The following is a 26,865-nucleotide window of genomic DNA, read 5'->3' as shown; positions in this document are numbered from 1 at the left end:
AGTTTACAGGGGATAATAACAAACATAGAATGCAAACGACTTACCCTGTAAAGCATGTGGCAAACAAAACCATTTTGCCAGAGTTTGTAAACAGCACAAACCTCAACTGAATCTATTAGAGGAAGATAATGAGTCAAATGGCCAAACAACATGCAATGTGGTACATCTCACAGGTAAATTCTGTGGAAGACGAGACAAAAACAAATGTTAATTAACCTTAAAACCTTTCACAGCTAGGTTGTTCCACTGGCGGAACGTTTCGACAACATCCGGTGAAATTGCAAAGTGCGAAATTCAAAATAAACTATTAAAAATATTTAACTTTCATACAATCACAAGTGCAATACACCAAAATACAGCTTAATTTCTTGTTAATCCAGCCACCATGTCAGATTTCAAAAAGGCTTTACGGTGAAAGCAAACCATGCAATTATCTGAGGACAGCACCCCATCTGTTATGCAGGTGAATGAGGACCCAAAAGCGACTTGGCGAAAACAGAGTTTTTAATCCAGTAAAGTTACTTTACAAACAAAAGGCATAATACTACTCGTAATGACGAGAACAGACTGGAGACTTGATCAAGAACTGCAGGTTGCCTCGGGAAGGCACTTGAACGTAGCAGACTCAGACACCTGCTCACCACGCAGCATCTGAGGGAAACACGACACGACAGGGCAATACATAGACACAGCACGGTGAACAATAGACAAGGATCCGACAGGGCAGGAACGGAAAACAAGGAGAGAAATAGGGACTCTAATCAGGGAAAAGGATCGGGAACAGGTGTGGGAAGACTAAATGATTGATTAGGGGAATAGGAACAGCTGGGAGCAGGAACGGAACGATAGAGAGAAGAGAGAGCGAGAGAGTGAGAGAGGGAGGGGGAGAGAGAGGGATAGAAAGAGGGAAAGAACCTAATAAGACCAGCAGAGGGAAACGAATAGAAGGGGAAGCACAGGGACAAGACATGATAATCAATGACAAAACATGACAGTACCCCCCCACTCACCGAGCGCCTCCTGGCGCACTCGAGGAGGAATCCTGGCGGCAACGGAGGAAATCATCAATAAGTGAACGGTCCAGCACGTCCCGAGACGGAACCCAACTCCTCTCCTCAGGACCGTAACCCTCCCAATCCACTAAGTATTGGTGACCCCGTCCCCGAGAACGCATGTCCATGATCTTACGTACCTTGTAAATAGGTGCGCTCTCGACAAGGACGGGAGGGGGAGGGAAGACGAACGGGGTGCGAAGAAAGGGCTTGACACAGGAGACATGGAAGACAGGATGGACGCGACGAAGATGTCGCGGAAGAAGCAGTCGCACAGCGACAGGATTGACGACCTGGGAGACACGGAACGGACCAATGAACCGCGGAGTCAACTTACGAGAAGCTGTCGTAAGAGGAAGGTTGCGAGTGGAAAGCCACACTCTCTGGCCGCAACAATACCTTGGACTCTTAATCCTGCGTTTATTGGCGGCTCTCACAGTCTGTGCCCTGTAACGGCAAAGTGCAGACCTCACCCTCCTCCAGGTGCGCTCACAACGTTGGACAAACGCTTGAGTGGAGGGAACGCTGGACTCGGCAAGCTGGGATGAGAACAGAGGAGGCTGGTAACCCAGACTACTCTGAAACGGAGATAACCCGGTAGCAGACGAAGGAAGCGAGTTGTGAGCGTATTCTGCCCAGGGGAGCTGTTCTGCCCAAGACGCAGGGTTTCTGAAAGAAAGGCTGCGTAGTATGCGACCAATCGTCTGATTGGCCCTCTCTGCTTGACCGTTAGACTGGGGATGAAACCCGGAAGAGAGACTGACGGACGCACCAATCAAACGACAGAACTCCCTCCAAAACTGTGATGTGAATTGCGGGCCTCTGTCTGAAACGGCGTCTAACGGGAGGCCATGAATTCTGAACACATTCTCGATAATGATTTGTGCCGTCTCCTTAGCGGAAGGAAGTTTAGCGAGGGGAATGAAATGTGTCGCCTTAGAGAACCTATCGACAACCGTAAGAATCACAGTCTTCCCCGCAGACAAAGGCAGACCGGTAATGAAGTCTAGGGCGATGTGAGACCATGGTCGAGAAGGAATGGGGAGCGGTCTGAGACGACCGGCAGGAGGAGAGTTACCCGACTTAGTCTGCGCTCAGTCCGAACAAGCAGCCACGAAACGGCGCGTGTCACGCTCCTGAGTTGGCCACCAAAAGCGCTGGCGAATAGACGCAAGAGTGCCTCGAACACCGGGATGACCAGCTAACTTGGCAGAGTGAGCCCACTGAAGAACAGCCAGACGGGTGGAAACAGGAACGAAAAGGAGGTTACTAGGACAAGCGCGCGGCGACGCAGTGTGCGTGAGTGCTTGCTTAACCTGTCTTTCAATTCCCCAGACTGTCAACCTGACAACACGCCCATAAGGAAGAATCCCCTCGGGATCAGTAGAAGCCACAGAAGAACTAAACAGACGGGATAAGGCATCAGGCTTGGTGTTTTTGCTACCCGGACGGTAAGAAATCACAAACTCGAAACGAGCGAAAAACAACGCCCAACGAGCTTGACGGGCATTAAGTCGTTTGGCAGAACGGATGTACTCAAGGTTCTTATGGTCTGTCCAAACGACAAAAGGAACGGTCGCCCCCTCCAACCACTGTCGCCATTCGCCTAGGGCTAAGCGGATGGCGAGCAGTTCACGGTTACCCACATCATAGTTGCGCTCAGATGGCGACAGGCGATGAGAAAAATAAGCGCAAGGATGAACCTTATCGTCAGACTGGAAGCGCTGGGATAGAATGGCTCCCACGCCTACCTCTGAAGCGTCAACCTCGACAATGAATTATCTAGTGACGTCAGGAGTAACGAGGATAGGAGCGGACATAAAACGTTCTTTTAGAAGATCAAAAGCTCCCTGGGCGGAACCGGACCACTTAAAACACGTCTTGACAGAAGTAAGAGCTGTGAGAGGGGCAGCAACTTGACCGAAATTACGAATGAAACGCCGATAGAAATTAGCGAAACCTAAAAAGCGCTGCAACTCGACACGTGACCTTGGAACGGGCCAATCACTGACAGCTTGGACCTTAGCGGAATCCATCTGAATGCCTTCAGCGGAAATAACGGAACCGAGAAAAGTAACGGAGGAGACATGAAAAGAGCACTTCTCAGCCTTTACGTAGAGACAATTCTCTAAAAGGCGCTGTAGAACACGTCGAACGTGCTGAACATGAATCTCGAGTGACGGTGAAAAAATCAGGATATCGTCAAGATAGACAAAAACAAAGATGTTCAGCATGTCTCTCAGAACATCATTAACTAATGCCTGAAAAACAGCTGGCGCATTGGCGAGACCAAACGGCAGAACCCGGTACTCAAAATGCCCTAACGGAGTGTTAAACGCCGTTTTCCACTCGTCCCCCTCTCTGATGCGCACGAGATGGTAAGCGTTACGAACGTCCAACTTAGTAAAGCACCTGGCTCCCTGCAGAATCTCGAAGGCTGATGACATAAGGGGAAGCGGATAACGATTCTTAACCGTTATGTCATTCAGCCCTCGATAATCCACGCAGGGGCACAGAGTACCGTCCTTCTTCTTAACAAAAAAGAACCCCGCCCCGGCCGGAGAGGAAGAAGGCACTATGGTACCGGCGTCAAGAGACACAGATAAATAATCCTCGAGAGCCTTACGTTCGGGAGCCGACAGAGAGTATAGTCTACCCCGAGGAGGAGTGGTCCCCGGAAGGAGATCAATACTACAATCATACGACCGGTGAGGAGGAAGGGAGTTGGCTCGGGACCGACTGAAGACCGTGCGCAGATCATGATATTCCTCCGGCACTCCTGTCAAATCGCCAGGTTCCTCCTGAGAAGTGGGGACAGAAGAAATGGGAGGGATGGCAGACATTAAACACTTCACATGACAAGAAACGTTCCAGGATAGGATAGAATTACTAGACCAATTAATAGAAGGATTATGACATACTAGCCAGGGATGACCCAAAACAACAGGTGTAAAAGGTGAACGAAAAATCAAAAAAGAAATAGTCTCACTGTGGTTACCAGATACTGTGAGAGTTAAAGGTAGTGTCTCAAATCTGATACTGGGAAGATGACTATCATCTAAGGCAAACATGGGCGTAGGCTTGTCTAACTGTCTGAAAGGAATGTCATGTTTCCGAGCCCATGCTTCGTCCATGAAACAACCCTCAGCCCCAGAGTCAATCAAGGCACTGCATGTAGCACCCGAACCGGTCCAGCGTAGATGGACCGACATAGTAGTACAGGATCTAGATGAAGAGACCTGAGTAGTAGCGCTCACCAGTAGCCCTCCGCTTACTGATGAGCTCTGGCCTTTTACTGGACATGAATTGACAAAATGTCCATCAAATCCGCAATAGAGGCACATTGCGGTTGGTGATCCTCCGTTCCCTCTCCTTGGTCGAGATGCGAATACCACCCAGCTGCATGGGCTCAGTCTCTGAGCCAGAGGAGGGAGATGGTCGCGATGCGGAGCAGGGAAACACCGTTGACGCGAGCTCTCTTCCACGAGCTTGGTGACGAAGATCTACCCGTCGTTCTATGAGGATGGCGAGAGCAATCAAAGAATCCACACTGAAAGGAACCTCCCGAGAGAGAATCTCATCTTTGACCACTGCGTGGAGTCCCTCCAGAAAACGAGCGAGCAGCGCCGGCTCGTTCCAGTCACTAGAGGCAGCAAGAGTGCGAAACTCTATAGAGTAATCCGTTATGGATCGATCACCTTGGCATAGGGAAGCCAGGGCCCTAGAAGCCTCCCTACCAAAAACTGAACGGTCAAAAACCCGAATCATCTCCTCTTTAAAGTTCTGGTAATTGTTAGAACAATCAGCCCTTGCCTCCCAGATAGCTGTGCCCCACTCTCGAGCCCGGCCAGTAAGGAGTGAAATGACGTAAGCAACCCGAGCTCTCTCGCTAGAGTATGTGTTGGGTTGGAGAGAGAACACAATATCACACTGGGTGAGAAAGGAGCGGCACTCCGTGGGCTGCCCGGAGTAGCAAGGTGGGTTATTAACCCTAGGTTCCGGAGGCTCGGCAGGCCAGGAAGTAACAGGTGGCACGAGACGAAGACTCTGGAACTGTCCAGAGAGGTCGGAAACCTGAGCGGCCAGGTTCTCCACGGCATGGCGAGCAGCAGACAATTCCTGCTCGTGTCTGCCGAGCATGGCTCCTTGGATCTCGACGGCAGTGTTACGAGCATCTGTAGTCGCTGGGTCCATTCCTTGGTCGGATCCTTCTGTTATGCAGGTGAATGAGGACCCAAAAGCGACTTGGCGAAAACAGAGTTTTTAATCCAGTAAAGTTACTTTACAAACAAAAGGCATAATACTACTCGTAATGACGAGAACAGACTGGAGACTTGATCAAGAACTGCAGGTTGCCTCGGGAAGGCACTTGAACGTAGCAGACTCAGACACCTGCTCACCACGCAGCATCTGAGGGAAACATGACACGACAGGGCAATACATAGACACAGCACGGTGAACAATAGACAAGGATCCGACAGGGCAGGAACGGAAAACAAGGAGAGAAATAGGGACTCTAATCAGGGAAAAGGATCGGGAACAGGTGTGGGAAGACTAAATGATTGATTAGGGGAATAGGAACAGCTGGGAGCAGGAACGGAACGATAGAGAGAAGAGAGAGCGAGAGAGTGAGAGAGGGAGGGGGAGAGAGAGGGATAGAAAGAGGGAAAGAACCTAATAAGACCAGCAGAGGGAAACGAATAGAAGGGGAAGCACAGGGACAAGACATGATAATCAATGACAAAACATGACACCATCAAACAAACACATGACAATCATATTTCAACCCACCAAGCGCAACACAAAACTCAGAAATAACAATATAATTCATGCCTTACCTTTGAAGATCTTCTTCTGTAGGCACTCCAATATGTCCCATAAACATCACAAATGGTCCTTTTGTTCGATTAATTCCGTCGTTATATCCCCAAAATGTCAATTTATTTGGCTCGTTTGATTCAGAACAGCATAGGTTCCAACTCGCCCAACATGATTACACATTATCTAATAAATTACCTATAATCTTGGTCCAAACATTTCAAACAACTTTCCTAATCCAACTTTAGGTATTTTAAAACATAAATAATCAATCAAATTTAAGATGGAATAAACTGTATTCAATAGCGGATTAAATGAAAGTGGAGCGCCCCAAACACAACAGTACACTAGACTCGACACTCAGTCTGAACAGCCATAATTCTTCATTACTCAAAAGAAAAACATCAACCAATTTCTAAAGACTGTTGACATCTAGTGGAAACCCTAGGAACTGCAACCAGATGCCTCAGAAATCTAGATTCCCATAGAATATCATTGAAAACACAGTCAACTCAAAAAACACATTTCCTGGATGGTTTGTCCTCGGGGTTTTGCCTGTCAAATAAGTTATGTTATACTCACAGACATAATGATAACAGGTTTAGAAACTTAGCGTGTTTTTTATCCAAATCCTAGCTTCTGGGCCTGAGTAGCAGGCAGTTTACTTTGGGCACGCTTTTCATCCGGACGTGAAAATACCGCCCCCTATCCCAAACAGGTTTTAAACCATCTCCACTAAGTGATGAGCCATTGACATATGACCTCAGCCATACAATTAAATGTCAACTAGACACAGGATCAACAGTGAATGTCATAAGCTATGGGGACCTACAGTGAATCATACAAGACGCCAATCCAGTTCTCCTACCTAGAGTAGCAAGGCTACACTCAAGCGCTATATGATGGCACACAGATAAAGCCAACAGGAGAATGCAATCTCAAAGCAGATCATGATGGAAAAACGTTTCATATCAAATTTCAGGTCATGGAGACATCCCAGCTTCCTCTGCAGTCAGCTGACACGTGTGAAAGACTCAGTCTACTACATATGAACCACAGCCATGTGTTACATTACGTCGACACCCCAAGCACCACATCCACTGAGGTCATCATGACAACTGAGCAGATCATCTCCAAGTACAAGAACGTGTTCGATGGGCTTGGCTGCCTTCCTGGAGAGCTACACCTTGAGGTCGACAATGCAGCCCGGCCTGTGCAGCAGCAACCAAGACGGATACCTATTCCACTGAAGGAAAGGATCACAAAGGCCATACATTCAATGGACAATGCAGACATCATCACAAAATTCACAGAGCCAACACCGTGGGTCAGCAACATGGTTGTCATTGAGAAACCTGATAAAATATGTATATGTATGAACCCCAGTGCACTCAACAAAGCCTTACTGAGATCTCACTTCCAGATGTCCACAACAGAAGAGATTTTACCAGAGATATGCAACACAAAGGTATTCTCAGTACTCAATGCCAAGATGGATATTGGCAAGTCAAAGTTGATGAAGTGAGCAGCGATCTAACAACTTTCTGGACACCTGTAGACAGGTATAGATGGCTGAGAATGCCATTTGGAAGCAAGTCAGCAGATGAAGAATACCAGCGCAGGCAGTGTGAAGTACTGGAGAGACTAAAAGGAGTGAGCGTGATCGCAGATGACATTCTACTCTATGGATGTGCCGACACGAAGAGGCGATTGCAGATCATGACAGAGCTCTCCTGCAGAGTAAGAGATGTCAACCTGAAGCTGAACAAAAATACATTATTGTTAAAGCTACCTAGTGTGACGTACATGGGTCATCTTCTCACCACAGAGGGCCTTCGCCCTGACCCAGAGAAAATAACAGCCATTCAGAACATGGGTACAATGTCTGACGTCAAGTCACTACAGCGGCTGTTGGGGTTTGTGAACTATCTTGCAAAATTCATGCCCCACCTATCTGATGTGTGCGAGCTGCTCAGAAGACTGACTGACAAGGACATTGAATGGACATGCTACCACAGCATGACGCAGCAGTTGAAGACTATCAAACAGTTAGTCACACAACATCCAGTGCTCAAATACTACAACCTGAATGATGAAGTCACACTGCAGTGTGATGCCTACAGAAAGGACAACCTGTTGAATTTTCCTCCAGAACATTGACTCAGACAGGACAAAGATATGCACAGATTGAGAAATAATGTCTCTCCATTGTTTTTGCATGTGACAAGTTTGACCAGCATCTGCACTGCAGAGAGTTCATCACAATACACAGCATCCACAAACCGCTTGAGACGATCTTCAAGAAATTGTTACTCACAGCACCCAAGCAACTGCAGAGAATGTTGCTATGGCTACAAATATACCAACTCCACGTGCAATACAAACAAGGCAAAGAACTACATGTAGTTGACTTCCTTTCCAGAACAGCTCAATCAACCACAGAGCACAGACAAATGCAAACACCAGCCATGGTCTACGCTATGGGTCTAGCCACAACTGACCTGGAACAGGTGGATCACACCAGTGATGTCAACATCTCAACTAAGACAGTGGATGTGCAAAGAGGAGCTCACCACAGAAAAGGGAGTGATATTCATCCCTGACATGTTACGAGCTACCTTTCTACACCAAATACACTCTGGCCACTGAAGCATAGTTGGCCAGTCTCAGAAAGGCATGTGATGCTGTTTTCTGACAAAAGATGACAGAGGGTGTAGATCTTTATGAGCAAATGTGCAACCTGCAACTCCATCCAGAAGAGACAAAAAAGGAGACACTCATCCTCCACCAACTCCCTCCCATGGTCCAAGATCGGGATGGACTTACTCACAGTCAACAAAATCAACTACCTCATCATGGTCGATTATTACTTGGACTACTGGGAGCTCGATGAGCTGACGGACACCACACCAGACATGGCATTGTTTGCTGATGAGTGGGACTTTAAACATGTGACGTCATCGCTGTATCACAGCCAAAGCAATGGAAAAGCATAATCCGCTGTGAAAATGGCTAAAACACTTCTATGAAAGGCTGCGATGGCGGAATACTCCAATAGAGAGACTTCACAGTTCTCCGGTACAGCTACTCATGTCCAAATGCACACGCACGATCCTACCCACCATGACAAAACTTCTCAAACCCCAAGTGGTACAAAATGGAATTCCAAGAAAACTACAAAAAGGGCTAACAGCAAAACACCACCATGACACACATGCCTGTGACATGCGCAACATCGTCCAAGGACAAACAGTGAGGATTCTTCTCCACCCAAACAGCTCAGCCAGCACTTGGACGCTGGGCATATGCACTGACCAACTCAGGGACCGGTCATATGAAGTAATAGTGAATGGTAAACAATATGGGGGAAACAGAAAATACATTTGGCCAGTGACTGAACAACTCAGGATCCCCCCGAACAACCATCAAACAAATATGGATGAGGATGATTGGGGACCATGGGACCAACCCGCCATTCAAGCTGGTGGTGAACAACAGGCTGCTGATATGGAAGCAGCCCCACCTCCTCAAAATATATCTCTGAGACACACCAGAACCAAGGCAAATATCAGGCCACCTGTGAGATACTCCAAAGAATATGTTGTTTCATCTAAAAGGTTATATATATTTTTTTTGCATTTATATTTGTAAGAGGAAAACGGGTAGTCTGCTTCTTGACTTTAAAGTTCATGCTTATTGAAGGTACTTGAATAAGAACACAGAATATATGTTTTGGTTAACAGTGTAATGTTGTCACTGGCAAGAGTCTAACCCAGTTCTCCTGTTCATGAGTCGAGGAGGAGTTATCTGCATGTGTTGCGCAAAGGAAGATGTTACGAGATGTCGCCAAGAAAATAGATGGCGCTGCAGTTATCTGTATTTGAGTGTGATACTATATAGGACTAGTGAGCCAAGTTGAGCATTACTTACTGTGCACCGAATGGAGTTGTATCCATGCTACACAGTGATGCTGACTGATTTGCAAGCTGGTAAACTATCGTAAATAAAGTACAAGCTACATGCTGTTTATCAGTGCCAAAAAAATCACTTGCTAGCGAGCTAAGTTTAAACTTTTTCAATGATGCTAGAAAGTAATGTTATTAGCTAGCAGGCACATTGAGCAGCCAGGCCACAATCAGGTCACTGGTGAGTGGCGACGTGTGTGCTTCGGTGCCATTTGTTTTTTTATAACTTTCTCACTATCTATTACCAGAGTTCGCATCTGTTTGGAAGTGTTTCATAGGGAATAATTTTACAAAACAAGTCGTGGGGGGACACAAGATGCTCGCAAATGGGTTTTGAAATATTGACAAGTTGCAGTTGGGATACAAGTGCGTTCTGATCATCTCCATTCTCAAGTAATAGACACTATCAAACATGTCAGCAAGTACCCCACTCCATAAAGGTCTTAGGGCCAAGGGATATTTCATCGTAACACTGGCGATGTGTTGACTTACACTACCGTTCAAAAGTTTGGAGTCACTTAGAAATATTCTTATTTTTGGAAGAAAAGCACATTTTGTGTCCATTAAAATAACATCAAATTGATCAGAAATACAGTGTAGACATTGTTAATGTTGTAAATGACTATTGTAGCTGGAAACGGCAGATTTTTTATGGAATATCTACATAGGCGTACAGAGGCCCATTGTCAGCAACCCTCACTCCTGTGTTCCAATGGCACGTTGTGTTAGCTAATCCAAGTTTATCATTTTAAAAGGCTAATTGATCATTAGAAAACACTTTTGCAATTATGTTAGCACAGCTGACAACTGTTGTACAGATTAAAGAAGTAATTAAACTGGCCTTCTTTACACTAGTTGAGTATCTGGAGCATCAGCATTTGTGGGTTCGATTACAGGCTCAAAATGACCAGAAACAAAGCTCTTTCTTCTGAAACTCGTCAGTCTATATTTGTTCTGAGAAATGAAGGCTATTCCATGCGAGAAATTGAAACTGAAGATCTCGTACAAGGCTGTGTACTACTCCCTTCACAGAACAGCGCAAACTGGCGCTAACCAGAATAGAAAGAAGAGTTGGAGGCCCCGGTGCACAACTGAGCAAGAGATTAGGTACATTAGAGTGTCTAGTTTGAGAAACATAATTGCAAAAGGTCTAATGATCAATTAGCCTTTTAAAATGCTAAAGTTGGATTAGCTAACACAACGTGCCATTGGAACACTGGAGTGATGGTTGCTGATAATGGACCTCTGTACGCCTATGTAGATATTCCATAAAAAAATCTGCCATTTCCAGCTACAATAGTCATTTACCACATTAACAATGTCTAAACTGTATTTCTGATCAATTTGATGTTATTTTAATGGACAAAAAAATTGCTTTTCTAAGTGACCGACCCCAAACTTGTAAACAAGACTGAGGCGCTATGTAATGGGCAGGTCTGTCTCACTGTCGGTAGGTTTTTTATTTTTTATTTGACCTTTATTTAACTAGGCAAGTCAGTTAAGAACAAATTCTTATTTTCAATGACGGCCTAGGAACAATGGGTTTAATTGCCTGTTCAGGGGCAGAACCACAGATTTGTACCTTGTCAGCTCGGGGATTTGAACTTGCAACCTTTCGGTTACTAGTCCAACGCTCTAACCACTAGGATACCCTGCCTAGTGGTTAGATTCAATAGAGCGCACGCAGCTGATAGAGTGCAATCAGAACAGCTGTTTCTCTCGTGTTAGTGGGCACAGGGCATGATCATAATCCATACCACACCTTCCAGTTAGTTGTGACGTACTCACTTACCAAACTGACTTCATGACCAAAATTATCCTATTTGTGACTCGTTTCAGGAAACTAGGCGTTTGTCACTACTTCACAGGAGAGACATTTGAATGTATCCTTTTTCTTTTATATATATATTAAAAAGTTTTGGGGCAGAAATTCCTTCTGGATCATGTGAATGTTCATGTGTCGTAATAACAAACTTGTATGTCATCTATAAATTGGAAATAAAATTGTTAAATTATGAGCCTAGTTGGTTTAGCCACGGAAAAAGCCAACAACCTTCCCGCTAGCCATGATTGGCTGAGATAATGAGTGGGCTGGACGTGCCGAGAGATGAGTTCGGATTGATCTGCCATGTAGCATGGTTCTGTCTATAACGTGAGCTGGTCAGTATGTGTAGCTTATCTTTTCTAACACATCACGTAGCAGAACTGCATAAGTGTTGCTTTTGAAATCAGTGGAATTAGAGTATGATTTTTAAGAAGATGGAGAAAATTCTGGCGTTTGATTTCAAATATGCAGACGGAGTCGACCAGAGAACACACAGAACGCTGTTATATAAAACACCTGTCTCCAGATTACATCTTCAAACTAAGGGCAACCATGGCATCCGTGACAGAGAATGTGAAGCGTCCATCCATGTATATGGGTAAGATAGTCTAGCTAACTATATTTTCAGATATTACACGTTTCTAATTTTGTCAGAAAGTTGTTTTCATTTTAAGTGTACTGTTAGCTAGCTAGCTAACATTAGCTGGCTGGCTCGCTAGCTAACATTTTGTGTATGATCATTGAAGTAATATTATTAGTATCTCAGAGCCATTTGCATTGCCAGTTATAGACTAATGTTAGCTAGCTGACATTGAACCTGGTTGCTTAGTTACCTGCAGATTCATGCAGGGTAATAACTTTATGAGTTGGGATTATAGTTCATTGTTTAGCTAGCTACATGTCTAAACAAAAGACTGCACGATGCAAGTAACCATTTCAATAGAATCTTCATGATGTCTCTGCGACAACTGTCCATAGATGTAGCTGGTAAATTCGCTCTTGCTATCTACTCTGATTTCAGAGCACTCTCGTCTGAAGGTGCCAGAGTGCAGAATTACTGATGAAGTTACAGACGCTCAACACCTGTTGAATATGGCCGGTGTCAGTAAACGTAGGCAAAAAAGCGAACTAAATTGTTGCCAGTATCACAGTTCCAGTCACCAACGCTCTGGATAACATAAAAGCAGCCTAACCAGCTCTAAAACAAAACGGTCAGAGTGAGCTGTTTTCTCATTTGTGTCTGGAAGTAGCTAGCAAGCTAGCCAATGTTAGCCATTTTTCTTGGGTGCTTGACTGTTGTTGTTAAGTCAGAACGCTTGTGTCAACCCTACTCCTCGGCCAGAGCGTTCAGTTATGAACGGACAATTTGACAACGCTCTGAGTTTACGAATGCCCAGAGCACACAGGCACTCCGAATTAAATTTGCGAACACACCCATAGTATAGACCAGCCTTTAGTCTTGACATTTTGGTTTGTTTAGTACATGGCCTCACATGTGAATCTGCAAAGAAATGGGTGGGGCTAAAGCTTAATAAGAGGAAGTGAACGATGCTGAATGGGTGGAGCTCTCCAGTAGGTGTACCAAAACAGGGGCCATTCAAGTGCCATTTTCTCAAATGTGAGATTACAAGTTTATCAACTTTCAAAGCAGAATTACTTTCCCATTGTTCCTCAACTGTAATGTGTGATATACAATTGTCTAGCTATCAGTCTCTACTTTTATCCAATGTAAAAAACATGTTTTGCTACATAAGACCAAATCGAGCCGGTCAGTCACATTTACTCTTTGTAGTCAATTTTGACAAAATAATTTCTGTTTCTGACTCATATCAATGCCACATAGGCCGTTGAAAACCAGGGAAGTTGGTTCAAATGGATAGTTTAGCTAGAATACATTTTATTTTCATTTCTTCTATTCTCCAAAATAAATGAAAAGGGAATAGAATTAATAAGAACAATCTGGACTCCCCAGTAATGTTCCCTGATTATTTTTGGGGGCACTGAGCAAATTTTGGGTTCTGTGAGCGGAAACTCGAACATTGTGAAAATGTTTTGCATCTTCCGTTGCGCTTTTACAGGGAACACTGAGGCTGTGCACTTACAGTTTTAGACAGTAGACAATAGAATATTGTGGCTATTTGAGCATAATGTAGGCCTATGAACAAACCAACTAAGTGTAAGAACCGACGCTGGAGATGAGAAGCAGGTACAGAGAGTTGATCTTTTAATTTAGCACTGACATGGAACAGGACAGGAACAGTGTCAGAACCGGGTAATACAAAGACATACAAACTTTAATGCTGAAGCGGGGGACCTTCTCAGGAACAGACAGATATAGGGGAGGAAATAAACACAGGTGAGTGAGTCCAGGTGAATGTAATGAAACGCTGATGCGCTTCATGAGGGGAGCAGGTGCGTAAGGATGGTGGCAGGAGTGTGTAATGCAGGGCAGTCTGGCGACCTCGAGCGCCAGGGAAGAAGAGTGGGAGCAGGCATGACAATAAACAAATCCCTGAACATTTTCACATGGAAATAGATTTTGATTTATATGATTTAGCTGACAGTAGCCTATACTGTATGTGGTGTTCAATGCAGGCTTACATTACATTTAAAACATTTTTTTACATTATGAAGGGCTTGACAATAGTAAAAAAAAATATTGGCCTGTAACAACATGGGCTAAACATGTGACTTTAAATTGCATTGCATTGTTTTGTATGATGCAAGAAACCATTTTACAAAAGAAAAACAATTGTTATTACCATACACATAATGTGACAATGTAGGATACCTCTCTTTCTATTGACTTATTTGCATATACTCAAGCCTGTCTTAAAATACAACACTCCACCTTTAATTAAGAAATAAGCTTTTTACCTGACTGAAATGTGGCCTACATGTTTTATACTCTTGTAGAAAGCAGTAACTCCCCATTACTGATCTACACTTACAGTGCATTTGGAAACTATTCAGACCATGTAACTTTTTCCACATTTTGTTACGTTACAGCCTTATTCAGAAATGGATAATACATCTTTTTTTCTCATCAATCTACACACAATAACCCATAATGACAAATCAAATACAGGTTTTTAGACATGTTGCACATTTATTAAAAATAAAAGTATTCAGAACCTTTGCTATGAGACTCAAAATTGAGCTTAGGTGCATCCTGTTTCCATTGATCATCCTTGAGATGTTTCTACAACTTGTTTGGTGTCCACCTGTGGTAAATTCAAAAGGCACGCACCTGTCTATATAAGGTCCCACAGTTGACATTGCATATCAGAGCAAAAACCAAGCTATTAGGTTGAAGGAATTATCCGTACAGCTCTGAGACAGAATTGTGTCAAAGGAAACAGATCTGGGGACGGCTACCAAAACATTTCTGCAGCATTGAAGGTTCCCAAGACCACAGTGGCCTCTATCATTCTTAAATGGAAGAAGTTTGGAACCACCAAGACTCTTTCTAGAGCTGGCCGCCCGGCCAAACTGAGCAGTCAGGGGAGAAGGGCCTTGGTCAGGGAGTTTCAGAGTACCTCTGTGGAGATGGAAGAACCTTCCAGAAGGACAACCATCTCTGCAGCACTCCTCACTCCTCACTTCCTAACGGAAGCCACTCCTCAGTAAAAAGAATGTGACAGCCCGTTTGGAGTTTGCCAAAATGCACCTAAAGAACTCTCAGACCATAATAAAAATTATTATTTGTTCTGATCAAACCAAGATTGGACTATTTGGCCTGAATGCCTAGGGTCACGTCTGGAGGAAACCTGGCACCATCGAATACGGTGAAGCATAGTGGTGGCAACATCCTGCTGTGGGGATGTTTTTCAGCAGCAGGGACTGGGAGACTAATCAGGATTGAGGGAAAGATGAACGGAGCAAAGTACAGAAAGATCCTTATTGAAAACCTGCACCAGAGCGCTCAGGACCTCAGAACGAAGCAAAGTTTTACCTTCCAACAGGACAATGGCCCTAAGCACACAGCCAAGATAACGCAGGATTTGCTTCGGGACAAATCTCTGAATGTCCTTGAGTGGCCCAGCCAGAGCCTGGACTTGAACCCGAACGAACATCTCTGGAGACCTGAAAATAGCTGTGCAGCGACCCTCCCCATCCAACTGGACAGAGCTTGAGAAGATCTGCAGAGAAGAATGAAAGAAACTCCCCAAATACAGGTATGCCAAGCTTGTTGCGTCATACCCAATAACACTTGAGGTTGTAATTGCTGCCATAGTACTTAATAAAAGGTCTGAATACTTATGTTTTTTTTTCTTTCAGTTTTCCATTTTTAATGCTTTTGCCAAAATGTCTAAAATCCAGTTTTTGCTTTGTCATGATGGGGTAGTGTGAGAAAAAAACACAAGTTAATACATTTTAGAACAAGGCTGTAAAGTAAAAAGAAATTGAAAACGTAAAGGGGTCTGAATACTTTCCAAATGCACTGTATCTATAACTGGCCTAATAACTCGCTAACTAGCAAAGAATATCAACAAATGCGCACACACAAGACTCTGTGATCTGATCTGAACTGAACTGAAAAGCGCATTCACTCTTCGATGATTGAAAGACCGCTTGTGGGCTACCCCCACCAAAATCATTCTACTCCGTTGCGCTCTGGCTCTGCCTGCAGCAAAATCACAGACCCAATCTTGCAAAGTTACATTTGTTTTGGTTTGTTGCATTGAAAAGGGTCTGATATGATGTTGATTCGATCACAGAAAAAAACGTTGATCTATACAGTGCAATCTAATGTGGCGAACTTGGCAAAGTTCAATTTCTCATGTCTCTACGTGGCTTTAGAGGGAAAATTGCTCCACAGTAGCAATTTATGGTCGTGTAGAAACCACATCACACAACCAAAGTCCAGACCAAAAGCAGTAGTACAAAGTGTCAGTCTATACAGCATCAGGCTGATTCTCTGATGTGTGTCTCATCTTTCCACTTCAGTCTCAGTGAACCAAGTCTTCCAAGCAGAGCACAGCAGGGAGAGACAACGTCACAGTAGTCTATCAACATATGACGACGAGGCGCGCATTGCCCGTTCCCTAAACCTGTACACCCAGTACCATTGCATTGTAACACTATGGTGTTGGAGGAATACTATATTATATTGGCTAATTCATAAGCAGCCTCTCATTCTGTCCCTTGAATTGTCTTCTTTGGCCCCAGCCGAGATCTCTGTGTAAGCCGCTCGGCTGTTTTTGTTTTGTGGTATAAACATCTGCAGCAGTCCGCGTGGATGAGCAATGCACCGACAGACATCCCCTGACCTGCTTCTCTTCTCAGATCCCCCCTACTCTCTTCTCAGATCCCCCCTGATTTAACAAAACCCGTCCACAGTACAGAACAACAACCTTGCATAATCCTGTAGGCTTAACACCCTCCCCTCCGCCTTTCTGTTTTTAAAGTCATATAACCTTTTTGTGTGCAGGTATTATGCAGGCTTAAAAAGAAACGCATGTCTTTTGGTGCTTTTATCCAAAATAAATGTGCCTCCACCGGTATTTACGTGATAATTCCTATTGTTCTGGGGCTGCAGTCTCATTGTTCATGTAATGCATGAAGCTGGAATCAGGGAGGTTATTGGAGAAGTTGGCAAGCTTTTCGACCAGCCAATCAAATGTTATGCTCAGGCTGCCAACATAATGGTAGCTTATGCTTTGTCCATTTAAGCAATTTTACCCAGTGGCCAATTGTGTTGGTACTGATTCAAGATGCGTAAAGTTACATATGTCAACACCAGTGTGCTTTACTCTCACCAGAACATCCCCATTTTGGAAATGGCCACACATCCTAGACTAGGTTGGACAGAGTGTGTAGTTGTAGGACGTAATATGCCTATTTAGCGTACAATGTAAAACCCAAACCAGCAGGAACATGGTCTATCTATTCTCGTCTAGAATGTAACTCATTTTCCCTCTCTGTCCCTACAGGAGTGACAACTGTGCTGACCATGACCACCCTCAGTATCAGCGCTAGGAACTCTCTCCCAAAAGTGGCCTACGCCACAGCCATGGACTGGTTCATTGCAGTCTGCTATGCTTTTGTCTTCTCTGCCCTCATTGAGTTTGCTACAGTGAACTATTTCACAAAGAGGGGCTATGCCTGGGACGGAAAAAGTGTGGTGCCAGAGAAGGTATTAGTGTTGTTATCTCACATAAATTATATGTGTTGTGATATATTAATCCTATCCATTGATTCTTGAAGAATATAATGAATAAAAGCCTCATGAGCATAGTTCAACTTCCGTACAACCAATCAGAACCTAAAATATCTGCTTGTTTTACTCCAACGTAAATGTAAAGAAACACTCTATAGCCTCAGACATCGTTAAAACTTATACATTTGATATTGTGGATGGTCAGTCCTTGCATCAATAGCTGTCTATGAATGTGAAAGTGGTTACATTTCACCAGCCGCATCCCGTAGCTTTTTTAGTGAAAGAGGGGCAGGAAGAGAGCTTCGTTATTGTTTCAATTAAGCATTCTTGCTTTTAAGACAGCAAAGCTCAAACATAATCATCAGGGGTATTCCACCCAAAACCAGAGCAGTTACTTCTACATTATCAGTGGAGCACAGCAAGCGAGGGTTTAGTTTTATGTCACAAACTCACCTCAATGCAAAATGAGATTCTTGGGACATGACAAAAACATGAATAGTTTAGAGTTCCTGCAGTCTTCTGGTGCAGTTAAACGTACAGTACATTACTGTGTGGTCTCTACCTGCTCCTAAACAAAATTGAGACAAAATATTAGACAAACTCTTACACAATGTCTTGCCATTATCACACACTGTTTTGTCATGTTTTTTTTGTTGATCAGACATCAATACTTATCGATAAAGGATGTCCCCAGTTTGAATTGTCAGCTCGTCAATGGGCTTTGTTGGTTGGTTTCTCGTGAGATAATCCAAGGCACTGTTTGTTTACCCTCCTTGCAGCAAAAGAAGAAGAAGGAGTCCCTCCTGAAGAAGAACAACACCACCGCCTACACCGCCGCCACTGCCACAGCCTTCGCTCCAAACATTGCCAGGGACCCTGGTTTGGCCACCATTGCCAAAAGCGCCCCCCCTCCCCCCACCGAGCCCAAGGAGGAGCCCAAGCCCAAGCCACCAGAGGCCAAGAAGACCTTCAACAGCGTCAGCAAGATCGACAGGATCGCCAGAATAGCCTTCCCGTTACTCTTCGGAACCTTTAACCTGGTCTACTGGGCAACTTACTTGAATAAAAAGCCCAAGTTACAGGGGATGACCCCGGGATCCCACTAATCCCAATCCCCCCTTCTCTTTTTTCCCGAATATTTATTTTCAGAAAACATGGTGTCCAAAGCCGGTTGAGTTCCCAGTCGCCACATTGCTTCAATCTCACATACTGTACCTTCCAAAATGTAAAAAAGAGAAAAGGTTTTAGGATCAGAGCAATGTGATGACTATGATGGGAATTGTTTTTGGGAGGGAGAGATTATGCTACTAAAGAAAATATGCTATAAATAATACATGATATACGCAAGAGAATGCTATTCTACAAATTCACATAGCCCAACAATTTATAAAGATCTATTCTTTGTTTTAGTTTTCTGATATATGTTCAGTTGTTGTTTTGCATTAGATCATTGCCACTGTAAAAGAAAATTGTGTTTTTTTTTGCATGGACTGGGAATTTTTCTTCTCAAAGACCAATCAACTGATGGCCTAGTTTGTTTGATATCAGTGACAAAATGCTACCTGCAATCTCTGTCAAATATTCTTCCATTCTCTGTCGTTGATGTTTTGGGGTTTGTTCATTTCCTTTGTTGAAAGAATCAAGATAGGGGTTCAGCAATAGCAATAAAACATGTCTCAGTGGAAACAACGTCATTCATTCATGGGTTTAGGAAGAGGATAGAAACGATTCAATCATGTATGTGCAACATTATGAATACAATTTATTTCGTTTTATTGTAAATAGTATCAAGTGTTAGAGATGTCAATATTACGTTTAAGCTTTTGCAAAAGTGTAACTAAAGGGTATTAATTTTCAACATGTGGCAGAGAACATTTTTTTTTTTTTTTACTGTTTATGAAACATTTTAAAAAAAAGTTTGTATGAAGAGTATTCACTGGTTCACTCCTAAGTGACAGTTCCTTACCAAGTCAGTGTTCCACCGATGGCTGGTCAACATTGCCAGTGGTTATAATTGAAATATAAGTTCATATCTATTCAACTGAATCCCATAGCTATGTACACACGAACAACAACAATGTGTCAAAGTCTGGGGCGGGTTACTAAATGAGTAAGAATGTAAAACTGTCAAATCTAAATGTCGGAATGCATTTTATATTTAGAATTAAAAAACACTATTATTATTATTTACTATGGTTTCTGGTTTCTATGGCATAGAAGAGCCCCTAGAGGGTCATTTCTACAGGGCCCAGAGGACTGTCAGCAGCATTGTTTAGTTTCTAAGAGGGCTGCCAGCAGTAAGCATTGCAACGGGCGGGCGGTGGCAAATGCATTGAGAGTGAAGAGCAGTGCCTTTGACATTTTCAGGGTTTAACTAGGGATTGGCTACTCCCTTGATTCATGGCACTAGGTTTTACATCCTGCTCTATTTCCGTGACCCTGTGAAGGCGCCGTGGTTCCCATCTTCTGTTAACGATGTTTTAGACAACACTCAGAAAGTACCAGCTACACTGCCTTCAGTCTCACATGCCGTTCGGGGGAATGTTCATTTTTGACTGCATTTGTTGCTGCTTGATGTTGATGGGAGAGAACACAGAGGCATTCAACGTGATGGGCTAGTGCTGTGGCCTACACACAGGAAATGTCTTGTAGTTCTATGATAGTATCGAATACCTATATTTTTGTAGCATGATATCAATCCCTCCTCCGAGAGACCCAACGGGTACTAAACTAAACATGTTCAAAAAATATTGTTGCTTTCTTTTTATTGATTTCATTTTTTCACATTCAAACATACACTTAAGAGATTTTTTTCTCAGAAGTTAATTGTCCTCAAATTATGTTAATGTAGCAATATCGATTAGCAAGGGCTTTTAAAAGAAAATCTGCATTCTCCGGGGTGATATCCATAGCTTTATGTTGACCTCAGTAATCATAGTTCCATGTGCAGCGTCGGTATCCAAAAACTCTTTGGAATAACGGTCACGGGCTTCATGTCTTTCTTGTTTTCAAGCCGTCAGCACCCAATTTGCTTTCAGAAAACCATGATCCAAATTGAGAGTGGCGGCATTGTATGGCATGGGTTGTGGTGTTTTTACAATAAATGGGTATTGTAGTACTGGACATTGTGCAGTGGTGACGATATCTCTGGACTGTGTAGACTGACGAGTGTGTATTGTAGATCAGTGCACAGGGATGAGAAGGTTAGAGCGTCCCAGAGGGAGAAGGAGAGAGTCGGTTGCATTATGACCGATTGAGAGGATCTGTTGCTGGAGATAGAAGGCTTTCAGTATGCAAGTGCACACAAGTCCTGTGTGAAATGTATAAATATAAATATTTAGATATTTCAATTTAAACCTATTGTATGGATGTTTACTATCATGACGAAAAAAGGAGAAATAATATACATAATGCATATATGACTATTTAATAGAAAAATACTACCCAAGATAATAAATATTGTTTGTACCAACCTATTGTTGGGCATTTTTCACATTAGAAGCGTCCTTTACATTCATGTAGTCAGCTTTGTGCTATCCAAGGACAGCTTTGAAACACGTTAATTAGCCTCTTTCCCCGACCCCTGTGTTTTCAAATGAACAAGGTCTTGTAAAAAGCTTAACTCTTTAATCAACCATGCATCCTTAGACTTTTAACCATATTTCTGCTGGGTAATCGTGAATTACTCTTCTTTATTTTTGATGTACAGGTCGATCTATTGATGGGGAGATGGCTTTGATGGCTTTTTTTATGGCAATAAATGGAGTCAATGGAAAAAACAGAAAATTACTGTATTTTAAGTTCACATGAATAATTATATTTGAGGATTTGCTAATAATCAGTGATGATAAATTGCTAAGTGGATAAATAAATGTTTTTCCTTTTTCCTTTAGTTTTCAAGATAGCAAAATCAAAGAAGAGTTTCTATATATTGTTTGCTAATTAAAACCTCAGCTAAAATACACTTCCTGCCATTCAGAGTGGAAAGTGGACCTCCACCAGTGTTGTTATTTTTTTTCATACTCATTTAGGAAGGCATTGTATCTGTTCCAGAGCACTGGCTGTGGAATCTGTGGCACATTTGCAAACATGAGCTTCCAACCCCTTCTCCTTTCACATACAGCAGCTGTAACATGTATATAAATGCATCGCAAACCGATCCCCTATGTTGGAGACCAAGTAATCCCCCATTTAGAACTGTTGTTCTGGACAGTACTTGCTTTTCAAAGTTGGGTCTTTGATCAATGTTAGGTACTTGTGGGAGTTTTTTGTTTTCTTGTGTTTTTATTTATCAGGCATTTTAAAAAAAACTATTAATTTAGAAATAAAACCTCATTTTTTTAAAGCACAAATGTTGAAAATATATAATGGGTGAGGGGTAAAACACATCCACACTCACTGATATGTGTTTGTGGTATATAATGTATGATACAAGCCAAACGATGATGGAGATGGGGTAGTAATTCTGTTGGATTGGGTGGAAAGGTATACCTTCTGTAAATGTTTGGTTTTGTTATGATATGGCCCTCTGTAGAATCTGATTCTCTGCATAAGTCTTTAAATAAAAGAGTGGAAAAAAGTCATGTTGACATTTTGATCAATGTGTAATAAATTGAATTATAAAAATGCCAACACATCATCCCTTGTCACTTTTCCTTTTATATGCGTTTGACTCCTTTTTCCAACCAAAGATAATGCCTGGTAAGTGACAGTTCATACATTTAAGTGTCGCTTGGGGAATACGAAAGTAGAACACAAGACCTTTGCAGCTTACTACAGGCATAGAACCTACATTTGGCAGGGATTCAAAGGGACGTAAAGTGGAATTTCGCACAGGCAACGGTAGAAATATGCACAATCATGTCTCCAGTGGCAGTGTTTGGGTGAAAGGGATAATTTGACATAAATAACAAATGTATATCCTCTGGTTAAATTGATGTAAAGTGCTGTAGGGCTCTTCTATGACTTTTTTCTAACTCTCTAAGGGGCGCTGAGGTTAGGAAACACAGTAACTAATGCCTATTGACTCTCCATTTTTACAGATCTCACTGTTTCTCTCTTACAGATACAACCAGGCCGCAGGACTCTATAAATGTATATGTACACTCACAAATCATTATTTCTGCTTATTTTACTAACTATGAATGAGAGGGAGAAAGAGAGAGTGGGGAGGGAAAAAAATACCAGTTTATTATATACAGTCTAAGATAGGTGTAACAGTCGTCGTATGAAGAAGGTGAGGACCAAAGCGCAGCGTGGTAAGTGTTCATGTTATTTTTTATTTTAAAAATTATTCAGGGTCAGAAACACAAAACAGAAAACTATCCACACCACACAGGTGGGAAAAGGCTACCTAAGTGTGGTTCTCAGAAACAACGATAGACAGCTGCCTCTGATTGAGAACCACACCCGGCCAAACACACAGAAATAGAAAACATAGAATGCCCACCCCAACTCACGCTCTGACCAAACCAAAATAGAGACATAAAAAGGATCTCTAAGGTCAGGGCGTGACAATAGGAGTCTAATGTTAATTTCAATTCAATAAGAAATGGTCTGTTGTTGAAGGTGGGGGCTACTGCGATCTGCTCTCTGTCTCTCATTTCATTACCCGAGAATCTGTTTGGTGCTGAGTGAAAGTTAATTGGCTGGCACCTCACATCCATACAGAGCGAGGGAGCTTTCCTCTATGTACATCTCTCAAGCATGGGAGGATTGGCCATCAGGCAATTCTGGCAAATGCCAGATGGGTCGGACCATATTTTTGTTGGGTGGGCTGGTCAAAAAAAACATTTAAAAAAAACATCCTACGCCTACTACCATACATACCGTATTCAAAAGCACTCAAATATTTTGTCTTGCCCATTTACCCTCTGAACGGAACACATACACAATGCATGTCTCAATTGTCTCAATGCTTAAAAATGCTTATTTAACCTCTCTCCTCCCCTTTATCTACACTAGTTGAAGAGTATTTAACTAACACTAAGGCCTAATTAGGGAAGGGGGATTAAGGGGAACACATACAGTGCATTCGGAAAGCATCGAGACCGTTTCTCTTTTTCCTCATTTTGTAACGTTACAGCCTTATTCTAAAATGGATGAAATTAAACAATATCCTCACCAATCTACACACAATACCCAATAAAGACAAAGCAAAACCTGCTTAAAAAAATATTTGCTCTTTTACAAAAAAGCAGAAATACCTTATTTACATAAGTATTCAGACCATTTGCTATGGGACTTGAAATTGAGGTGCATGCTGTTTCCATTGATCATTCTTGAGATGATTCTACAACTTGATTGGTAAATTGAATTGTTTGGACATGATTTGGAAAGGCACACACCTGTCTATATAAGGTCCCACAGTTGACAGTGCATGTTAGAGCAAAAAGCAGGCCATGAGGTCGAAGGAATTGTTGAGGCACAGATCTGGGGAAGGGTGCCAAAAAATGTCTGCAGCATTGGAGGTCCCCAAGAACAATGTGGCCTCCATCAGTCTTAAATAGAAGAAGTTTGGAACCACCAAGACTCTTCCTAGAGCTAGCAACCCGGCCAAAATGAGCAATCAGGGGAGAAGGGCCTTGGGAAGGGAGGTGACCAAGAATCCGATGATGACTCTGAAAGAGCTCCAGAGTTCCTCTGTGGAGATGGGAGAACATTCCAGAAAGACAACCATATCAAATCAAATCAAATTCAAATCAAATGTTATTGGTCACATACACATGGTTAGAAGATGTTATTGCGAGTGTAGCGAAAATCTTGTGCTTCTAGTTCTGACAGTGCAGCAATATCTAACAAGTAATCTAACAATTCCACAACAACTACCTAATACACACAAATCTAAGTAAAGGGATGGAATAAGAATATATACATATAAATATGGATCAGCAATGACCGAGCGGCATAGGCGAGATGCAATAGATGGTATAAAATACAATATAACCATATGGGAGGAGTAATAAAGAGATATTATTATTATTATTACATTATTAAAGTTGCATTATTAAAGTGACTAGTGATCCATTTATTAAAGTGGCCAATGATTTCAAGTCTGTAAGTAGGCAGCAGCCTCTCTGTGTTAGTGATGGCTGTTTAACAGTCTGATGGTCCTGAGATAGAAGCTATTTTTAGTCTCTCGGTCCCAGCTTTGATGCACCTGTACTGACCTCGCCTTCTGGATTGTCCTTGATGATCTTTTTGCCCTTCCTGTGACATCAGGTGCTGTAGGTGTCCTGGTGGGCGGGCAGTTTTCCCTCTGTGATGCGTTGTGCAGACCGCACCACCCTCTGGAGAGCCCTGCGGTTGCCATACCAGGCGGTGATTCAGCCCGACAGAATGCTCTCAATTGTGCATCTGTTAAAGTTTATTAGTTTGAGGCGCATCTCTGCAGCACTCCACCAATCAGGCCTTTATGGCAAAGTGGCCAGAGGGAAGACACTCCTCAGTAAAAGGCATATGACAGCTTGGAGTTTGCCAAAAGGCACCTAAAGACTCTCAGACCATGAGAAACAAGATTCTCTGGTCTGATGAAACCAAGATATACCACTATCCCTACGGTGAACATTGGTGGTGGTAGCATCATGCTGTGGGGATGTTTTTCCACAGCAGGGACAAACCTTCTCCAGAATGCTCAAGAACTCAGACTGGGGCAAAGGTTCACCTTCCAACAGGACAACGACCCTAAGCACACAGCCAAGACAACGCAGGAGTGGTTTCTGAACAAGTCTCTGAATGTCTTTGAGTGGCCCAGCCAGAGCCCGAACTTGAACCCGATCCAACATCTCTGGAGAGACCTGAAAATAGCAGTGCAGCGACACTCCCCATCCAACCTGACAGAGCTTGAGAGGATCTTCAGAGATGAATGGGAGAAACTCCCAAAATACAGGTGTGCCAAGCTTATAGCGTCATACCCAAGAACACTCAAGGCTGTAATCGCTGCCAAAGGTGCTTTAACAAAGTTCAGTGTAAAGGGTCTGAATATTTCATGTAAATGTGATATTTCAGATTATTTTTTAAATAAATGTGCAAAAAAACAACAACTTGTTTTTGCTTTGTCATTGTGGGGTATTGTGTGTAGATTGATAGGTGGGGAAAAAACAATTCAATCCATTTTAGAATAAGGCTGTAACAAAATGTGGAAAAGGTGAAGAGGTCTGAACACTTTACCAATGCACCGTATGACAGGCACTAACTTGCAATAGGCTAAAAGGTCATTAGATTGACACATAACATGTAAGCCAATAGTCATCTGTTTGACATTTAATACAGTGATACTGCTTTTTATTAAATACCAGTCATCATGTATTACAATGAAACACAGATTTCATGCATAATAATTGCTTAATAATTCTCTGTTAAAGGTCAATTGAGGGACTGTCTATGTATTTTAATTGTTTTATCAATGTTGATTCACATTTGAATCTCAGCCCTCCTGAGCCAGCGAGTGGTCTTAGTTTATGACATGGTGTCAGATTACATTACATAGCCACCACCACTGGAGACTGGAATGCCCCTCCTATTTTCTGCCTATTTCAGTCGCTGAAAGGCATGTCACTTCCTGGCAAAAAAAAATATGAATACGTGGCACCTGTGAAACGAAGCACAACTCTGGAAATCTATTCGCATCCACGTAAACTGGTTCTGGGATATTTCTATGACAAACACAGAAGGTTTTATATTGAATTCAAAATAAGTGGAGAGGGGGGTAACACCATCATACCGGAAACCCTAGACCCACTCCAATTTGCATACCACCCCAACAGATCCATAGATGACGCAATCTCCTTCTGCAACCCGGGTCCTGGACTTCCTGACTGGCCGCATCCAGGTGTTAAGGGTAGGCAACAACATCTCTGTCACGTGATCCTCCACACGTGCTTCGTCCCCTCCTGTACTCCCTGTTCACCAACGACTGTGGCCAAGCATGACTCCAACACCATCATTAAGTTTGCTGACGAAACAACAGTGGTAGAGGCCTGATCACCGACAATGATGAGACAGCTTATCGGGAGGCGGTCAGAGACCTGGCATTTTGGTGCC

At 42.9% G+C, this 26,865-nt stretch overlaps 1 protein-coding gene across 3 annotated transcripts in view; it reads left to right on the top strand.

Annotated features, from left to right (window-relative positions):
• Positions 1–22,459, top strand: part of LOC123999954 (gamma-aminobutyric acid receptor subunit alpha-1-like) — a 41,019-nt gene extending 18,560 nt beyond the window's left edge. For all 3 annotated transcript variants that reach the window (XM_046306006.1, XM_046306005.1, XM_046306007.1), the window contains exons 9-10: positions 17,597–17,799; positions 18,603–22,459. In XM_046306006.1, coding sequence (XP_046161962.1) covers positions 17,597–17,799; positions 18,603–18,929 — 530 coding nt within the window. In that variant the 3' untranslated portion in view covers positions 18,930–22,459. The remainder of the gene's footprint in view (positions 1–17,596; positions 17,800–18,602) is intronic.
• The last annotated feature ends 4,406 nt before the right edge of the window (positions 22,460–26,865 follow it).

The sequence above is a fragment of the Oncorhynchus gorbuscha genome, linkage group LG16 (genome assembly GCF_021184085.1).
Source record: "Oncorhynchus gorbuscha isolate QuinsamMale2020 ecotype Even-year linkage group LG16, OgorEven_v1.0, whole genome shotgun sequence".
NCBI lineage: Eukaryota > Metazoa > Chordata > Actinopteri > Salmoniformes > Salmonidae > Oncorhynchus > Oncorhynchus gorbuscha.
Note: the sequence above shows the minus strand (reverse complement) of the source record. Positions and strands in the feature narration are given on the sequence as shown.